At 41.8% G+C, this 20,899-nt stretch overlaps 1 protein-coding gene across 2 annotated transcripts in view; it reads left to right on the plus strand.

Moving 5' to 3' along the window:
• ARHGAP20 (Rho GTPase activating protein 20) overlaps positions 1-20,899 on the plus strand; it is a 76,021-nt gene that overhangs the window by 24,612 nt on the left and 30,510 nt on the right. The window contains exons 3-6 of one of the 2 annotated variants that reach the window (XM_068144503.1): positions 9,509-9,679; positions 15,263-15,415; positions 17,877-17,918; positions 18,958-19,042. In XM_068144503.1, coding sequence (XP_068000604.1) covers positions 9,509-9,679; positions 15,263-15,415; positions 17,877-17,918; positions 18,958-19,042 — 451 coding nt within the window. The remainder of the gene's footprint in view (positions 1-9,508; positions 9,680-15,262; positions 15,416-17,876; positions 17,919-18,957; positions 19,043-20,899) is intronic. The other variant, XM_068144513.1, reaches the window with a different exon arrangement.

Consider the following 20,899-nt stretch of genomic DNA (forward strand, 5'->3'; position numbering starts at 1 on the left):
AATACGGTTACGTGCCTCAACACCTGGAAGGTTTATTGTAAACCACATTATTCACCATAATAATTTTTACTTCTTTTAATAACATTTTGACATCATGCAAAGATTATTTCAGATAGTTACAGATCACTTTTTAGGATCCTAGAGTAATTTCAGTTTGAATATTTTCTCAATGTGTTTTGAATTAAAATGTGTACCTTGGATTTTAGAAGCAGAGGATTGGTACCTGACTTCCTAAATGTAAGTGGTAGCCCTGATTTCTGCCCTAAAATATAAATTTATCTCTTTATCTTGGCAAAATTTGTTCCCAGTCTCAATAGAATAGAATAGAATAGAATAGAATAGAATAGAATAGAATAGAATAGAATAGAATAGAATAGACCAGATGAGGTTGGAAGAGACCTTCAAGATCATTGCGTCCAACCTATCATCCAACACCACCCAACCAACTAAACCATGCAACCAAGCACCCTGTCAAGTCTCCTCCTGAACACCTCCAGTGATGGCGATTCCACCACCTCCCCAGGCAGCCCATTCCAATGGGCAATCACTCTCTCTGTGTAAAACTTCCTCCTGACCTCCAGCCTGAACCTCCCCTGGTGCAGCCTGAGACTGTGTCCTCTTGTTTTCATCTTCTTTCCATCTCCTGTGCTGGAGAGGGAGTTTCAGTGCATTTTTCACAGTATCACAGCATATTGGAGGTTGGAAGGGACCTCAAGAGACCATCACATCCAACCCCCCTGCCAAAGCACAATCACTTAGGGTAGTCTGCACAGGAATTCATCCAGGTGGGTTTTGAAAGTCTTCAGAGAAGGAGACTCCACAACTCCCCTGGACAGCCTGTTCCAGTGCTTCATCACCCTCACTGTAAAGAAGTTTCTCCTCATGTTGAGGTGAAATTGTCTATGTTCAAGTTTGAGCCTCTTGCTTCTTGTCTTATTACTGTGCACCACTAAAAACAGCTTGGCCCCCTCCACTTGACACCCACCCCTCAGGTATTTATACACATTTTGATCCAAAATATCTGTGATGCTGTTGGGACACACTGCTTTATCTTGGGTGCAGTATTTTCTGCTGCAGTTTGCTAAGGGCCAGCCACTTGCATGGGTAGAGTGAGGATAGCCCTGTGCTAGAGGCTGTGAACCAGGGTTGATGCGTGCTCCAGGGCATAAGGCTTTCCATGAGATTCACAGGCACAGTCCTTAACAGAAAATGCAGGGGTGAAAGGTGACTGCCTTGGATTTATTCAAACACGTTACTCATAAAAAAGAGGCTGGAATCATTAAAGCACACTTATAAAGTGGGAGCCTGCATTTTAATACTTGGTAGCTAATGTTCTTTGAAAAACTGAGCAGATCCTGGTTGTTTAATTGTACAAAAGCTACTGTACACATTGGTGATGGCCTAGGGGACTTTAACAGAGTGCTGCAGAAAATAGATGTGCTATTTCTGGAATCCTGTGCTGTTTTCACAAAGTGCTGCTTCAACTATGTAAGATTTACCATAGATAACAGCAAGCAAACATGCCCAGCATCCTCCTTAGCATAGCAGGGAGTTGACAGTAGATTTTCAGAGATGGGTTGGCAGCATATGCAATTCGGAGAGTTCTATGCTTGTCTATCCAGGTCCCTTCTATAAATAGCCAGTGTAAGATTACAACAGCATACTAACTTTATAACAGCCCATATCTTACCTATCACCTTTCTGGAAAACACTCCTACACTCCTGGCTGATACTTTTTGTGCCTACTTTCACCCCTCAGCTATAATTATTTATTAGAATAAAGTGCAGTATAAAATTAGATGAAATGCATATTCTGGATCATGAGGAGTTGATGTGGGAAGATCCTGAGCACATGGGTGACTTGCTGGGACACTGGTCATGCCTGCAAGGGAGTGACAGTAGGAGTACCTAGCACCTTTTAAAATTGAGAGGATTTTTATTATTATTTTTTTAAAATACAATATGTCTCTCTAAATAATGCTATGAACTGCAAATTACTTTTTGTGGGTGAGCCTTGTCTACATGGATCCTTGTTCATGACAAAAGTTACTGTTAGTGCTGGGCCCTGAAACCAGCAGGTGTTTACATGGCCATTCCAAAGAGGTAGTGAGGATGGGGCTGGCTGGGGTGAGCAAGTCATGGGCAGGCTGGGCATGGTGGTTGCCTTCCCTGTTTTCTTCATCTGTAAACAGTTAGTGAATGTGTAAAGAGTTAATCTGTAAACAGTTAGTGAATGTGTGCCAAGCCAGAAGCCATGTCACAAGGACATCTCCAGCTAGATAGCATTAGTGTTCAGAATCATGTGGTGTCTCCTAGTTTCTGTCCTGGATGTTAGGAAGAAGTTCTTCACAGAAAGAGTGATTTGCCATCAGAATGGGCTGCCCAGGGAGGTGGTGGAGTCACCATCCCTGGAGGTGTTTAGGAAGAGACTGGATGGTGCTTGTTGCCATGGTTTAGTTGATTAGATAGTGTTGGGTGATAGGTTGGACTCGATCTCAAAAGTCTTTTCCAACCCAGTTAATTCTATTCTATTCTATTCTGTTCTGTTCTATTCTATTCTATTCTATTCTATTCTATTCTATTCTATTCTATTCTATTCTATTCTATTCTATTCTATTCTATTCTATTCTATTCTATTCTATTCTATTTACATCTGATTTCAGCAAATTATCAAGTACCTGCACTGGGCTTTTCTTGTTCCCCACTATTCTTCAAAGATAAAGTCCCTTGCTAATAAATTCTGGAAGCAGATCTGCTATGTGTAAGGCAATTGTAGCCTCCTTACTCTCCCCAGACTATCTAATGTGGAGTGTGACTCTTATGTGTTTTAATGAGCTGTCAGCATGACAGAGGCTAAGTTCACCAGGAGCACAAACAGGGCTCCAGTGTTTCGGTGTACAAGAAAGGCTCTTCTTTCACTTCATTTTTGCATACAGAATGTGATGTTCTGTTGCCATTATTTTGTCAAGCTGGTAGGATATAATATAAGTCACATCCAAACTGTCAGTTATGATGAAATTAGATATGTGTTGATGTCCTGAAATGTTAATATTGCACTCATCTGTGCCCTAGCAGCCCTGCAAGGCAGATCAGTGCTGACTGCTGTGTTGCAGGTTTGTGACTATTTTTTCTGCCTTATCTAAGAGGAGACACACCAAATTCCAGCTCCTTACTTTTGGTTGGTTAAAAAATGGTTCTCAATGCTTATTAAGTTAATTATCTTGAATGCAAAATACCTTCTACCCATGTGATTATGGGCAATATGTCTTATGTGTTGAAAGATTTTCATCTTGGCTTCCATGCTCCAGTTAGCAGGGCCTGGCTCATTAGCAAAAATACGAAACAAGCATCTATTAAGCTGCTATTGAGTTTCTTCTCACATGGATTTGTGGAAGCTTAAGGGTCTGAGTAGGAGGCACAGGGAAAAAAAGGAGAAAGAAAAAAGGTGCAAATATTGTTACCTGTTCTATTAAGAAAATCAAAGATCTTGGCTTCTAGATCAGGCTCTCTTTTGGGAGCATCTCTGCTGGTCACAAATCACATGTTGTCCCTGACTGATAAATCCATTTTGGCAAAATTCTGTAATGTGGGCTGGGCTGTAGATGTTTCCTACTGTGCAGATAGCTGCTGTTTTCACTAGCCTTGCAAGCATGTGAACAGCTCCTGCTTCTTTCAGTGGGTTGCTCTACCCCAATGTTGTGACTTAGTGTAAATGCTTTACTGAGAGACACTGAAGTTGGAAATTCATTTGCTTTACTTTTCCTAAAAGATAAATTGTTGGTTACTTAATGCCATCCAAAACTGGCCTTTGAGGTACGAAAAATAAGTCTGTTGTCACTGAACACTGTGAGGAGGGTTGACAGCTGCTCTGTTTGGTGGTCCCTCTAGCCTGTAACCAAAACAAGGTTAGGTTTATACCACAAGCTGCAAGCTCTGTGTATATAAGGCACAAAACTGAGCTTCTGGTCCTTACCTGGGCTTCAGCACTGGCACAAGCATGCAGTATTTTTGCCTGTGGTGCTTATGTGTGAAATGAGTATAGGCTGAAGGTGAGAGGCATTTTGAAAGGTGTTATTGTGTATGTGTGTTTGACAGACCAAGCTCAGCCTCTCGCGTGGCTGGGCCAACTCAGATTTCATCCTTTTGAATAGCTGCCATTTCACTGGCCTGCTAAGGAAATGCTCTGCATTTCTCATCTACCTCTTGTAAAGGACTTCAGAGGTTGAAGAGCAAAGTGCTATTTTATTTCAATAGATTTCTGTTGTGTGGAGCACATTAGTGCTGCATCATAAGAGGAAATCACCTTTGTCTTCTGTGGCTGCAGAGATGTCATCAGTGGGGAGAAGTTCTGGCAGAGAATGAACAACAAAAACAATGGAGTAAGATTCAGGATGGAGAATGAGCAGTTTGTGAGAAGGATGTTGTATAGCTGAGACACCTGCAGTAGCTCATTCCAGCTTAGGTACCTTAAAACAGAATGTTCCCCTCAGGCATCTTATAGCTTAATCCAAATCACAGATAGGCTGAAGTCATCATCAACTGAAGAGAAGGGAAAGCTTCCCATTGGCATAATGACATTTGGATTATGGACTTAGTAACCACTCAAAGTAGGCTGTTAAACTCTCCTTTGGAAAATGGAATTTATTTAATTGTTTTCACTACAAATAGGGAATAAAGCTGGCATCTTCATTACATCAAGAATAAACACATTGAGGGTCATTCCATTACTGAGAAACCCCAAGGAAGCATTGCAAGGGGAAGAAGCTGTAGTATTTTTTGTGCTTCTGTGGTTTCTGATAAATACAGGATTGGCAAAGTGAGCAGTGATGTGTTTGCTTTCACATGGAATGCAGCAGGGATGTATTTTTCAGTGTTTGGCTGACTACTTTGGATTTCAACTTGATATGTCACACCTACAAAACTGAAGAGTTCTTTTCAGTAATTGTGTCTTTTGTATAAGTACAAAATGCCTAGTTTCATAGAATCATAGAATCAATAAGGTTGGAAAAGACCTCAAAGATCATCAAGTCCAACCTGTCACCAAACACCTCATGACCTTAGCAATACTGTGATACTGTGATACTGTGACTACCAAACCATGGCACCAAGTGCCACATCCAATCCCCTCTTGAACACCTCCAGGGGCAGTGACTCCACCACCTCCCTGGGCAGCACATTCCAATGGCCAACTTTCTCCTAAATTTGAAAAATAATAGGTGTGAAAAAGTAGGTTCTGGGAATGCCAGGAGAAAAATCTTTAATCATCTTTCTACTAATTTCAGCCAGTAGAGTGATTTTAGTCTTTTTCTGAATAACTCAAGAATATCACCATAGATATCTTCAAATTACATGGTTACTCCTTGGTTAAAACCACACCTGGAAATTTCAGATCCACAAACCAGTACTTTTAGCAAGAAATGTTGACTTCAGACTAGAGTTGTACAATGGCAGTGCCATCTAAACATCAGTATCAGCTTTGCTTCAACCTGGAACTGCTTGCTGACTCTGCAAAGATATTCCCATATTTTGGCAATCAGTTCACAGTTCCTTCTTAACAAATCTGGGTGGTGCCTTTTTTCCTGGTGACTGGAAAGATGTTACTTTCATAGATTCATATAATCAATAAAGTTGTAAAAACCTCAAGGATCATCAAGTCCAACCTGTCACCCAACACCTTATGACTACCAAACTATGGCACCGAGTGCCACGTCCAATCTCCTCTTGAACACCTCCAGGGATGGTGACTCCACCACCTCCCTGGGCAGCACATTCCAATGGCTAACAACACTCTCTGTGAAGAACTTTCTCCTCACCTCGAGCCTAAACTTCCCCTCATGCAGCTTAAGACTCTGTTCTCTTGTTCTGGTGCTGGTTGCCTGGAAGAAGAGACCAACCCCCTCCTGGGTACAACCACCCTTCAGGTAGTTGTAGAGAGCAATAAGGTCTCCCCTGAGCCTCCTCTTCTCCAGGCTAAGCAACCCCAGCTCCCTCAGCCTCTCCTCGTAGGGCTTGTGCTCGAGGCCTCTCCCCAGCCTTGTTGCCCTTCTCTGGACATGTTCAAGAGTCTCAATGTCCTTCTTAAACTGAGGGGCCCAGAACTGGACACAGGACTCAAGGTGTGTCCTAAGTGCTGAGTACAGGGGCACAATGACTTCCCTGCTACTGCTGGCCACACCATTCCTGATGCACGTCAGGATGCCATTGGCCTTCTTAGCTACCTGGGCACACTGCTTTGTCGGGGTTTTACGTGTGTTAATCATAGAACAGCTTTTAGGGCAACACAGTGAAGGCAGAAGAGGCAGACATGGCTCTAATACCACTGACTTTTACTTTTTAAATTATATCAGAAATTGCCTTGACTTTAGTACTGAGTTTTGTGTAATTCTATTCAAAGGAATTTTCAAAGAATCAGTATTTGAGTGCTTAGCACTTTTTTCACAATCAGACCCATTTAATGGCCAGAAAAGTCAATGAGCCATTAAAAGTGAACTCCAAAAATATCTCTCTTACATAAATCCCTACTCCTGAGGGTAGAGCTGATCTGCATTTTTTTTCCAACATAACAAAGCTTGTGTTTCATTCATATCTTGTAACAATGGAATATTAATTGAGAAGATCAAAAATATGCTTTCCAAAAGACATTTTTGTTGCTGCTGGTAAAATTCCTCCATGTTCCTTCATCCTATGGCTTTAGAAGGCTCTGGATGAATGAATGGCTTTGATTTTTTTCCACTTTGTTTCAAAGGAAGTAAATGTTTTAACTTTTTTTTTTTTTTTAAGTAAGACTTAAGAGGTAAACTATCAAAGTAAGTGAAAGGTCTTATCAGAGTTTATAGCTATGCTTGAAAGGCATTAGGTCAAACATAGATTTATTACAATAATTTTTTAATGGAGCACTTCTCTGGCTGCAAGAGCTGGGGCTGTTCAACCTGGAGAAGAGAAGGCTCTGGGGAGATCTATTAGTGGCCTTCCAGTACCTTAAGGGGGCCTGCAAGAAGTCCAGGAAGGGACTTATTACCGGGGCTTGTAGTGATAGGACAAGAGGGAATGGATTGAAGCTTAAGGAGGGAAGATTTAGACTGGGTATTAGGAAGAAATTCTTTATAGTAAGGGTGGTGCGACTCTGGAACAGGTTCCCCAGGGAGTTCCCTGGAGGTGTTCAAGACCACGTTGTAGGAGACCTAGAGCAACCTGGTCTAGTGGAACGTGCCCCTGCCAATTCCAGGAGGGTTGGAACTGGATGACTTTGAGGTCCCTTCCCATGCAAACTATTCTATGAATCTGTGAATCTCTGTAATAAGGGACAGCGATGGAGAGGTAAGACCCTGACCCTATAGGAGCTTCAGTAGGGGTGTGCACCTCAGTCTGTGTTTTTCAATGTTTCTGCTGATTTGGTTACAGCAGTGTCATATGAAAGGTCTTTTTTCCTAACTACTGCTGTTACCAGGCTCAAATATAAGTGACTGTTTCCCTGTCTTAACCTTTGAGGTATAGGCCATGCATGGCTTTCGTACAGGTGGACTTGTTATCATTCCTGACTTCCACTTAAGGTTGTGTCAAATGCTGCTAGGAAGGTTATGAAATTGAATTCCTGCAACCTATCAATCACTGACAAACTGATGAATTCCCAGTCTCATGGAAGTGGCAGGGTAGGAGACATGGTTGCTCTTCCCCTGACTCCTGTTGCTGGTCACACACCATGTATCATTGTTGTATTGGACAAAACCTCCTCTCTCTGCTTGAAGCTCCATACTGCTGGACACCATTTCTTCTCAGTAATAATCAAGTAACTTAGATTTGCATTATTCATTCTGAAAGTCATTCCTCTTCTTGCTCTCTTCCCTGAAGAGGCAGGCAATGTAAGACATGATTAAGAGACAGTTTAAGACAAATTAAGTTGAGGAATTATTTCAAAAACTTAGACTCCCAGCCAGAAAGGGGAATCCAGGGCCAAAGAATGCTCTCCCAGGAAGGTAGAGATCCTCACTGACTCCTTACAGATCAGTGAAAGTGTGTCCTGCTAATGCAGGCCAATCTCAGATCTTATCCTTTCTCTCGCAGCTGTCAGGATTTCCTAATTCTTTTCCTGAGTAATCCATCTGCAGGCATCAAGGAGAGTAGGACTGGAAATGATGCGTGCCCAGGGAGGTGTACAAGAAGGTTTATGACTTTCTTTGAAGGGTTTCTCTGCTCACTCTTGTTTTCTTTCCTATCTCCCATTTGGTTTGTGCCTTTCACTGCTGTGCCTTTCCTTGCCAAGCTAATCCTTTTTTCTCTTTATTTTTTTTAACAAGAAAAAAATAAGTAAACACATTTGACTGAAAATTGAATTGATTCAGAAATGGTTCATTTGGAGGTACCTTTAGGGAAAGCAAATCATTGAAAAGTTCCATTTAAGAATTATGAGTGAAAATGCTGATGGGTCCAGGTTTTAATCCAGAAATTAATGATTTAAGGAGCACCACAGTGCAGGAGACCTAAGTTGAGTTCTGTCACCTGCCTATGAGAATTTGAAGCCATATCTCTAGGTTTCTAAGGGAGATCCTGACGTGCAACCAGCTTCTAGAGAGCCCTAAAGGAGGAGGGAGTGTCCTCCTCTCAGACCAGTTTAGTATTGTATAAACAGATGGCTGCTGTCAAGGCTCAGAAACTAGAGATAACTTGGGTGACATACTGAATGAGATATCATCATGCTGGAGAAACTCTCATTTCTGCCTTAATAGCTATTAAACCACTTTCTGTAGAACAGTTAGATCAGGACACGTCGAGGGAATCATGTCTCCACCATCAATAACCTTCAACTTCAACTCCATAGCAAAGATCAGCATCTTCCAGGAGAGAGCCTGATCTTTTCCCCATAGGCTTGGGTTTGAATTATCCAGCAGCAGCTACATATGGCAGCCTCAGAAAAGCATAGCTGTGTTCCATATACACAAAGAAACCCTACAACAGGAGCTTACTTCAATGTGTGTGGGTTATGTGCTGGAAGAAAGAGAGGCTGAGCAGCCTCTTTCTGTGTTGCATCCAGTATGTAGTCTGTGTCTGGTGAGGTTCAGTTGCACCTGATGTTTGTCCTTGGTTCTGAATGTTTTCAATCAATTGCTTTTATGCAATTGATATATATGATTAATATGAGTCCTCCCCAAGGCAGGTGTGCAGTTAGGTATTCGTTATGCATATGTCTTCTCTCTCTGTATGGAGAGCCTACAGCAGCTGCAATATTTTCCCTAAGACAAATACAGACAGAGAGGGTTATATCTGAAATTTTGTCCTTTTCTAAATGCTGTCTATATGCTTGGGCTACAAGAGACTCAGAGAGCAGAGTCCTAAAGAGATTTTGTGTCAGAATCTGACTGCTGAATTTTCTTCATTGTGCCTCTCACCTGTCACTGAAGTGTGGTCAAATAAATTGCCTTTTGGCAGTAGGAATGGGAAGTTGCTGCCTGATTCTCACTCACATGTAATCAGCTGATTTGCTTTCCTTTGTGCCCTTTCTTTCCTTCTGCAGGGAAGGCTGCTTCTCTCCCATCAGCCCAGAGGCATGTCCGCTTGTGCAGTCGTTCATGTGCCACAACCGAACATTCATCCTGGATGGCCATGTGCAGCTGAAGACAGGTCTGCAAACCCAGGAGCGACACCTTTTCCTCTTCACAGACCTTCTGGTTGTTGCCAAGTCCAAGTGAGTATGGCCCCTCAGGCACATCTCCTACAAAGCAGCCCCTTTTCGTGGTGGAGCATAGCATGGATTTCCATAATGCTTTTTAGCAGCAAATCTTCCCTAAGTCATAAGGAAGATTTTTATTTGATCAACCAAAATTAGGTACCTGACTTCTCCAGGAACCTTTGAAAAGCCCATAGGTAGAGGAATTCCCTAGAGGAATTCCAGGACACAACATCAGAAGTATCAGACATTCTTGGATGTATTGGTTGCATTGCATCATCTTCCCTGCTTTGGGAGCACAGTGTCATAGAAAAGACTCTTGGTGCTCAACTGTGTCTATCACTCTGCCTTCAACTGAGTGTTGTGTTTTAGAAAGGTCATCTTCAGTCCTGTGGGGTGTGCATAGCACCAGTGGCTATGTGGCAGAGGAGTTAGGGATCTTCATGCTTACCTGGAAGCTGTTTTGATTCACACCAGTCACAAACAGATGTATAAAAATGGAGATTGCAGGCATCATTGCAGTGTGCATCTCTGTAGGTTGTGCTGTGCCAAGAGGAGCATGGGGAAGGAGAAGGTGACAGGGAGGGGGACTGGAAAGGGAAAGGGGAATAGGAAGGGAAGGGGAAGGGAAGCAATGCTGAGCAGTCTGAGTAGTGTTCATGTGTAATCAGGCTTGATGCTGAGCTCTGATTATTCACTCTACCATTCACAATTAAATCAGATTTACAAGCTGTGTCTAGCATGCCAGCTTTTGTGGTTTAAGGCAATTTCAGAGGGTGCTTTCACTTGTTGTTATGGGTTGTGGGAAATCATAATAAAATATCTTGATGCAGCTTCATTCTCTGTTAGGCACCGTGTTTGTGATTTCACCGGGTGGGTAGTATTGATGTGAATCCTGGGCTTTTGCAATGTGTCTTTTCGCTTAAGCAATTGTTTCAGAGGCTTCTGGGAAAAGCCAGACTAAATCTGTGTTTTCTGTAGAAATCTGAGCTGTGGCCATTCGAATCACACATAGTAAACATAACCCTCCTCCCCCCAGCTGAACTCCCTTACTTGATGTGGTGTGACAACACGGAGGATATTTTGCCCAAAACATATTCCACTATGGGTGGGTGGTGAATATAAGAACTCTTAGGGGAGATCTTGATGTGCTACCAGCAGTAGCAGTAGCAGTAGCAGCATTGTTACTGTGTTTATTTATTTATGTTTGCATTTTCACCTCACCAAATTTAAGCTTTACTATGTTAAATATTTGCAACACCTAGATTTCTAGTGTCCTCTTGAAGCCTCTGAGGGAAAACTAGCACCATCCTGCAGCAAACTCACCTGGCCTTGAAAGAGTGTCAGAGGTGGTTAAGGCAAGTTGTGCTCTTTGGGATCTTTTACTCTGTCCACTAGCTATTCAGTGGATGTAGTCCACTAGCTTAGCTCCTAAATTGTGGAAGACACAAGTTGAGAGAGTTGAATCCCTCCCTCCATGGTCAGCATACTGAGCAGAGGCAATGTTAGAACCTGAAGCTGAGCTGCATATCACTGCAGGTTTGGCTGAGTCCCAGTGGGTCTATTTGGATAGGAAAGCACTACACAGTGTAACCGCTCCAAAATCTGATCCCCAGGTAGTAATAACAGTTCTTACAGCATTTGATTTAATGCAGTGAAGAGCCTACAATGTTTGAAGAAGGTGGAAGAGAACAAATTGTGCTTCTGCATGTGAAAGAAGAGGGAAGGGGGAGGAAGTCTCTGCTAGAAATGGTAAAAATAGTATTTTGAGTGATATTACTTCATGTATTTTAAACAACTAATTGAAATGTTCTCTCTACAGCTGCCCTGTCAGCAATTAAAGCATCAGAGCTGTCACTAATGAATACTACTTAAAAATCAGCACTTTTAAAGCTATCTCACATTAAAATACCATTGCTGATTCCCAGAGGGAAAACCTGAGTGAGGTGTGTTACTGTGTGGCTGTGTCTGTTGATTGTTGTTGACTTTTTAATAGCTGATGCAGAGTCAAAGCAGCAGGTCACCAGAACAGAATGAATTATACAACTGAAACTGAGTTAACTTTAGAATTATTCCTTGTAAAGCTGCTAAAATTTTGTAGCACACTTTTGTGCTAAATAGTTTTTCAGCCTATGAACACATAAGATACCTTAGGTGGAGCTCAACACACTACTGGTGTCAGCTCAGCTCCAGGTAGTTAGTCATCACGAAGAGAGCTCAGGTGTTGACTTCATGTGAGAAGCAAATGGGTACAAGTTTTTGCTGAAGAGAGCAACAAGTAGCATGTATCCTCTGAGCTTGCTAGGTAAAGTCTGGTACAACACTGAGCTCCTGCTTAAGGGAGCATTGCTCCTATGGAAATTTGTGAGGGATAAGTTCTCTCTACAACTGCTTTGGACAAGGTGCCTGTAGGTTTGTTTTCTGCTACTTTCTAATATTGGTTTTTTAAATGTAGACTGTTACCATTTCAGGTCATGCATTAGACCAGCTTACAAAAAAATAAGACTGTGCTTCTCTCTGCTGCCCTGTCCATTACTACCTTCATGTGAGGACTAAGTCATAAATTAATTGGCTGAAAGAGGTTTTCTCCCTCAACCAGTGCTAAATATTTAAAATGTTAGAGTGTTTTCTGTATATTGATTAGATTTCTTCCAGAAAGTATGTGTTTTATTTGACAGGGTAAGTATTTCAAGGGTCAAGGTTTCTCATGTAAGTTTTTGTGTGGGAAGCACAAAGAAATAGCTCCCTCTTTCTCCTCTGAAATATGTACATGCATATATACACGAGTTTTAAGGTTATTGTCCCAGCCTAGCTGGACATAGAAATTATTGGTTGGGTGCATACCTGGAATTATGGTAGCAGTCTCACGATATAGAATAGAATAGAATAGAATAGAATAGAATAGGAGTAGAGTAGAATAGAATAGAATAGAATAGAATAGAATAGAATAGAATAGAATAGAATAGAATAGAATAGAATAGAATAGACCAGGTTGGAAGAGACCTTCAAGATCATCATGTCCAACCTATCATCCAACACCACCTAATCAACTAAACCATGCAACCAAGCACCCTATCAAGTCTCCTCCTGAACACCTCCAATGACGGTGACTCCACCACCTCCCTGGGCAGCCCATTCCAATGGGCAATCACTCTCTCTGTATAGAACTTCTTCCTAACATCCAGCCTAAACCTCCCCTGGTGCAGCCTGAGACTGTGTCCTCTTGTTCTGGTGCTGGTTGCCTGGGAGAAGAGACCAATCTCTGCCTGTCTACAACCTCCCTTCAGGTAGTTGTAGAGAGCAATAAGGTCACCCCTGAGTCTCCTCTTCTCCAGGCTACGCAACCCTAGCTCCCTCAGCCTCTCCTCATAGGGCTTATGTTCCAAGTCCCTCACCAGCCTTGTTGCCCTTCTCTGGACATGCTCCAGCAAGTCAACATCCCTCCTAAGCTGAGGGGCCCAGAACTGGACACAGTACTTGAGGTGCAGCCTAACCAGTGCAGTGTACAGGGGCAGAATGATCTCCCTGTTCCTGCTGGCCATACTGTTCCTGATGCAGGCCAGGATGCCATTGGCCCTCCTGGCCGCCTGGGCACACTGCAGGCTCATGTTCAGCCTATAGATCCATTAATGCTTTTGGCAGAGGGTCCTGTTAAGGAGATTAGCAAAACTAGTGGGAAGTTGATCTTCCATCTGTTAACGGCTGCAAGCCACTTACAAAAAGGAAAAGGAACTACATTTATTTTCCGAGGTGGCACAATCTGAGGTGCATCAATACCCACACCACTGATGGCCCCAGTTTTTCTCTTGATTTCAGTGGAATCTGGATTTGCTTGGTATTTACAATGTAATACTTGCAAGGAGGTTTGCTTCCTTAAAAAAAACCCCAAAAACATCTCCATGATTTTGTTATTCTTCCCATTTTTCAAATGTTCAGTCATGCTGCTTCCTTAGTCAGCAGTAGTGTACTAATTTCTAGAGGTAATGCTTTGGCATTTAAATAGAAGACCTACATTTCATAAATGCTGGGAACCCATGGATTGAATAAAGGATATGGCAGATAGAGATAAAATTATACTCCAGGCTCTTTGGATGTTAATGGAGGCTACTGTTTCAGCACCTCTGGAAACCAGGCCACTTGAATACTGATAATAGCTGAGAGCTGTGACTAGGCATGGCAAACAGGGTAAGGATATACATCAAGCACGACTGGAGAACATCTTTGTGCTTCTGCCAACACCCTGCTGACACCTGCTACTGGCACTGTAGATGTCTGTCTTTATGAACTGTAAATGTTAAAAAAGTGAAGCAGAATGTAAAGTTCACTGTACTGGCTAATAGGAAAAAGAAATTGAGGAGAAAGGGATGGTCAACAGATTGATTTGGTGGAGTCAGACGAGGTTTATTAACACTTATTAACATCTATGTTAGAATTCACAGCTTTGTTTTTTGGTAGATCCACATGCATTTTCACAGTTCATTCTGTGGGCCAGTCAGTTACAGATATTTATGTTATTGTTGGCAGATCCTACTTGTTGCATTATAAACTTGTTTCTTCATGAGCATGTTTAAACACTCTCCTGTACTCCAAGTTTCTCTTTGACAAGTTAACTAAACATCATGTAGTAAAGAGGGGAACTGTACAGCCATACAGGAAACACCACAGTCAGCTTAGCTTAGCTGATCATGGTGTCTAGCTTTTAGTTTAAAAAATACCTGAACTTGAGGTGGTATTTTACAGTATGTTATGTCAATCTAATTGCAATGCACCTTTTTGCCAGATGTGATATGGACTGATGGCCACCACTGCAAAGGCTGCTGGGTTTTTAGTAGTGCACTACCCCCCTACACTTATTAGCACAGTGTCAGATGGAAACTTCACACTAGTCAGGGTACTGCAAGTTCACCTGTGTCCTCTTGAAAGCTGTAAGGTTGAAGTACTTTTGTGTTTCAGACTATATTGGTTCAGTCTGTCCTAAATCGAATAGCTTGTAAATCAGACTAATCTCAGAGAAGGTAGTCCATATGTGTCAAAGCTCTAAGAAACTGCTTGCCTGGTGTATTTATTTATGGAGCACTAATCACCTGGCACTGCCCCTATCCACATTTGCAAAGCAGTGGTGAACTGACACACCTCTTGTGCAAACCTGCCTTGAATTGAGTGGCTGTTGCGTAGCTGTAGAGCTGGACTAACTTTGCTGGTACTGGTTGTCACTACTTATACTCACTAAAAGTGTTGACCCTGGAGCTAAGCAATCCAAATACACTGTAAACTCACCAGTACCATTAAAGTCACTGAAAGGAAAGTCCAACAAAACTGGCAATTTTTGTCTCATAGTGAAACTTGAAGGGAGCTCTCGACATGGGCAGTTTTCTCCCAAGAAGGGGTATGTCTAGGGGTGCTACAAACAACTCATGTTGAGCCCATTTAGATGAGAAATTGATATAGTGTTATATGCAACCCAAATAAATAATTGTTTTCCTTAGTTAAGGCAGAAATGCTTCTTCCATCAGCTCCAATGCAAGTGACTGAAGAAAATGAGTTGTTTAACCTGCCTTGCTGTGTTTTCGTGAGAGTGACATACCTCTGAATTTCTGCCAGCAGGTCGCACTCTCATTTCAAACTGAAGTGCCAAGCACGTCTCTGTGAGATGTGGACAGCATTTTGCACAGAAGAAGTCTGTGAAGGCAGCACAGACCCAGAGAGATCCTTTGTTTTGGGCTGGCCTACCACAAACTGTGTGGCAAACTTCAGGTAAGAATTGAGATATGTTTTACTTCTCAAGTTACTTAAATGTTTTAGGCTGACAGGAAATGATACTATGAAGGGTTCATTGTGGCACCAGTGAACACAGGAAGCAGGAATGCACTGGGTTTTAAAACAGTTTCTCCTACTGCTGTGAGCAGGTCACTTACCCTCCATGCCCCATCTTCTGCCTCTCTGCAAATATGGCAGTGACACTCACTTATCACTTAAACATTAGAGAAAATATGTGGTTTGGCAAAGCACTGCCAGTGCTGCAGCAGTCTAGTTTAAACTTTCTTTTTCCTTTTTCCTTTCCTTTTTCCTTTTTATTTTTCCTTTTTCCTTTTCCTTTTTCTTTTTCCTTTTCCTTTTACCTTTTTCCTTTTCCTTTCTTCTTTTTCCTTTTCCTTTTTCCTTTTCCTTTATGCTTTTCCTTTATTCTTTTCCCTTATGCTTTTCCTTTTATTTTTCCCTTTTGCTTTTTCCTTTTCCTTTTTCCTTTTCCCTTTTCCTTTATGCTTTTCCCTTATGCTTTTCCTTTTATTTTTCCCTTTCCCTTTCCCTTTCCCTTTCCCTTTCCCTTTCCCTTTCCCTTCTCCTTCTTTCTCCTTCTCCTTCTCCTTCTCCTTCTCCTTCTCCTTCTCCTTCTCCTTCTCCTTCTCCTTCTCCTTCTCCTTCTCCTTCTCCTTCTCCTTCTCCTTCTCCTTCTCCTTCTCCTTCTCCTTCTCCTTCTCCTTCTCCTTCTCCTTCTCCTTCTCCTTCTCCTTCTCCTTCTCCTTCTCCTTCTCCTTCTCCTTCTCCTTCTCCTTCTCCTTCTCCTTCTCCTTCTCCTTTTTTTTTGCTTATCTTTTTCCTTTTCTTTTTCCTTTTTCTTTGGTATAACTTGAGAAACGGCTTGGCTAATTAATAGGATGAACAACAAATAGTAAATAGTCAAGCTAATGAAAGGATCAAAGAGATTTTCATAGGATGCTTCTAGACAAAAGATCTTGCATTGGAAGTAGCAGGAAACATACAGTGGAATACTGACCCTGTCCTAGTTCTCTTTTTACTGTAATTATGCCAGAGAAAATGTCCAAAGTTCCTCTTAAACCAGAATCTCTGAATTTTAATAAAGATTTTTGGTCTGTCTTTGCAACATTGACTGTAGGATACACAGGCTGTAGAGGTAATTTCAGTGATTAGGCTAATTTTAGTCTCAGCAGGAGGGCTCTGCCATCACTTTGAATAAGGGAGGGCACCGTCCCCCTGAAATCCCAGCTGCTTAGCCACCGTAAATTGTCTGGGTCTTGGAAAATGCATGTTCCTCTTTACCAACAGGGAGCAAAAGCTGATGCATAATTTGTATGTCTCATTGGCCGTATCCAAAGAGAATGCTGTGCACAAACTACTCTCTATTGAGCTGGTTGTGCTGTTTATGTCTTTTTTCCACTTAATAGTCCCAAAACAAAGCTGAAATTTTCTATTGATTTTCAGTTGGACTGTTGCAAAGAAACATGATCTTTGATGTAGAGACAGTACGTGATCCTTTATAGCTATCAGAAAGGAGCTGGGTAAGAAAGCAGTAACTTGAATCAAAACAAAATCCAAGATTTTGTAGAAGTTAAATTATGCCTGCACAGAAAAATTAGCTGCACAGAAAAATATAAAACACCATGCATCAAGTCTGTAGGGGTAGAGCTGACAGAATCGAAGCACCCAAAGTAGAATCATGCATCTCTTCACATCATCATTCAGTAGATCTCTTGTTCCTTAAATGCCTGCTCTTAAAATTTGAAGAATTTGAATTGCAGGAGCAACAGTGGGAATAGCAATTACTCCATCTGGGGCAGGATTTAAATGAAAAGAAAGCTGAAGCAAACCTAGATTAGATTCCTTGCACTCTCCTGTTACTAGCTGCATTTAACTGGGCAGTTTTGTATCCTGGAAAGCTTCTAAATGAGATGAAGATAAATGAGATAAGCCTTAAAATGTTCAAAGTTAACCCCTACCAAGAACAATGAGACCAGTTTTCATTGTCTTATGTGTCTGTTGTGATGTGGTTATAAACCAAGTACTGAATAAGAACAGTGAAAGTGGAAGGAAGTCTATATACCTGAAAAAAATACCTTTAAACCTTTGAATTAAGTTTGTACTGTAAAGTGACCTCCTTTTCTATTTGAACATTTGTCCAAGAATTCAACCAATTTCCTACTGCAAAGCTCACTGGTAGAGCTCATCCAGTGGTAACGCTTTAACTTCTGTGACAAAAGCTAGCAACTGGGACTTTTGACCTCAGTGGCAGGCTTTTCAGTGGATTTTGGAGGGAAATAGGTGGCTTTTTTCAAATCTAGAAAAAACCTTTTGGTTTTGGTAGGTATTAATGGAAATTGCAACTAAGAAGCAATTAATTCTACCATGATTTGTACAAGAGCTGTTTTGGTGTTAGAATGACAGCTGATTTGTCTCTGTTTTGCTGTAATTCTTGCAGGTCTGCAGAACAAAAGGAAACATGGCTGTCCTTTTTGCAAAGGTACTTTACTATACAGTCTCTGAAGACCATGAAAAGATTCCCAGTCATGTAGATCAGTAATTCCCAAGCTGTGGTGCTTATGTCATCATGATAGATAAGCTCTTTGACAGTGGTATGAAGAAAAAAAGTCCATCTCGTATCTTCTCCCTGCAGAACATATGTCACTGTATGTGCCTTTCATGCAGTGATCACTATTCAAGGAAGGAAACACTTCCTTGTGCCTGAACTTGGCTCAGCACAAAGCTGGAGCAATTCCTGTCGCATATGGTCCCTTCCCTATGCAGCTGTAGGAGCCTCTGTCACCATCACTCTCGTTGAGTGTGCAGCTCTTGCCATGGTGATGGCATCTAAGCAAGCCCAGCATATGAACCTCTGTTCTAATCTGTCTGCTGCACATGTCTGGCTGTATTTTTGTCCTTCAAAACGTACCCCAAGCTGAAGAGTCTGGTGAGAGAGCTTGTGTAAATAGAGCTGGTTTATTTCGGTCTGTGTTTGGACAGAAAACTATTAGTAGTGGGTTTGTTTTCTGGTCACCTAATTCTAGTGGTAGAAATTTGTGTCTTAATCAAATTCCTCAGAGTTCCTGGGGTTGTTTAAATCTTCCTTGCTGGGGATGATTTCTAGCTCACTCTTCTCCTGCCCAGTCCTTTGAACTGGTTTGTACAATGGGGTGTAATTCTTTCCGGTTACATCCATCCAGTAACATCCAGTTACATCCCCAGCTATAGCAGTCTGCCTGTAGTGCAGACTGAGGCACCACAATAAGGGGTAGGTTTAGCTTTATTTTAAAAACTGCATTTTCTCTGCTGCTCACTCTGATTTCTACAGTGAGCTTTTAACACAACAGGGCATTACCGGGGGGCACAGCCAGCATCCCCTCCTCATAATGCTGAACGCTTTGCTGTCATCAGAGATCTTTCTACTGCAGTACATCTGCAAACTGCTGCTTATATAGTTGCTTGATTGCTGTTTAAATCTCTGCCTTGCCATTTATGTTTACAATATTAAAAATGTACTTGTTTTGTACTTGTTATGTTAGTCGAATAAGAGAAGAGAAAGAAAAAGACTACCCAAAAAGCATTCCTCTGAAGATAATCGCAAAGGACGTGGGAACTTGTGCATATGTAAGTGCTCTTCGGCTAAACAGGGGTCTAAACCCATATCACCTGGAAACCCAGTGGATATTGGGAGGGTTCCTTTGGTTTGTAAGCTCCTTCAGGATCCAGCCCCTTTAAGACTTGGCATATGCAGCTCTGAAGTGTTTATTTCCCGTGTTTAACATGAGTTCCGTTTTAAAGAGAGTGTCCTGGGTAAGAAATACTGGCTCTGGCACACACACTAAAGACTGTACAGTGTGAGGTCTCCAGAAACACCTCTAGCGGAACTTATGCATAAGCATCTTCAGAAATGCCAGTACAATGTATCCTTTCTGGGCTTGCAAAACTGATCTAAACCCACAGCTGCCCTGATTCAATTCTGCAAAGTCACAATGGGTTTTATTGTTTACAACGACTGCAAGTAGCAAAGCTGTGTGTATGAACACCCTGAAATTGCCTTAAGCATGTTTTTCCTCAGCTAACTGATGCTGGCAAATTTATAGGCCAAAGGTAAATTGGTAAAGAAAGGTCATCCACAGAGTGATTTGCACCTCTTTTACTCAGTTATTTTTAAACCATTTGCACTAAATTCTTGAATGTGGCCAGCTCCCTAGGGATGCCCTAACAGTCAGTGATAAACCATCCATTCTTCCTTTGCTTCTTACACATTCGTCTTTTCAGCTGTGCTTGGAAGATCCGCATTTCATGGACAGAAGCCTAAAGAGCACTTGCAAGGACAGGGGCAATTTTCCACAGAATTTAGACTTCACTGGAGGTCTTTGCCACTTGGAATTCTGTGTTTGCATAGACTCAAGCATAAAGAAGTCTCCCTTTTTCTTCAGAAAGTTAGAATAATAGTTAGAATTGGTAGAATTATTAGAATAATAGTTAGAATTGCTGGGTTGCTAAGACAAGTGTTAATAAACAGTAACAACGACTGTGGTTGTTCAAATGCAGAACTACAGATCAAGGCATATTCAGGTGTTCACAGATCGTACATGCATTCAGGTGTTGCCCTCTTGTACCAGGGGGTTTCAGGGGTTTTTAAATGTCTTTTCTCCTTAGATAGAGTTAGCTCATGTGCCAAATACAGTTTCCTAATCCTGGCAGTCCTAGAAACTGCACACTGTAGTCTAGCTATTATCAGTTCTAAACCAGAGGAGGAACAGTTGGGAACTTTGTGATGCAAATAGTTCTCCTGACAGTGTGGTCCTGGTGCTACAGCAGCTGGAGATGCCCAAGAATTATTTCATTTTTGGAGGGTAGGGAAGGCTGAACACAAGGCACAAGCGATTTTATTATATTCTAGCTGAGAGCAAAACTTATGCAAATGTGCTGACCTACTCCTGAGAGCCAGATGTCATTGCTTCAGGCTAATGTTAAATTTTTTATGGTATGAGCATCCTGAAGCAAGTTATACAGTATTCTCACTACTTTCCTTTGATTACCATGGCAGCTTATTACCATCAGGGACTTGCACAAATGTACAGCCCAGATCTCTTCTAAATGCAGAATATCAGGAGGCTGTTTCACTGGAACATCCTAGGGCCAGCATAAAATTGATATGCTACAGGGTAGCAGGGCATAGTAAACTGGTTTGGGACTGGCAGTGAACATTTACATGCTGGCTCTGCCACCTTCTTTGGGTTATTGGACAGTTTGTTGCAGTGTGCATGCATTTGTTCTGCCAGAGCTTTAGGCTGGCCATGAACTTGATGCAGTCCAAGAGCTATGTGGTCTTGTTAGGCAAGCCAAAATAGCACATCTCTAAAGATGGCTTATAAACTTTTACTTGACATGTGGGATCTGCCTGTCAGCTTGGAAGAGAGGCCAGTGTGGCTGTGATGATTCAAGGAAAAACCACTCTGGTCACAATGTCTCCAC

This window comes from Melanerpes formicivorus, unplaced genomic scaffold (genome assembly GCF_026170545.1).
Source record: "Melanerpes formicivorus ecotype bairdi unplaced genomic scaffold, bMelFor1.0.p_v2 SCAF_1, whole genome shotgun sequence".
NCBI lineage: Eukaryota > Metazoa > Chordata > Aves > Piciformes > Picidae > Melanerpes > Melanerpes formicivorus.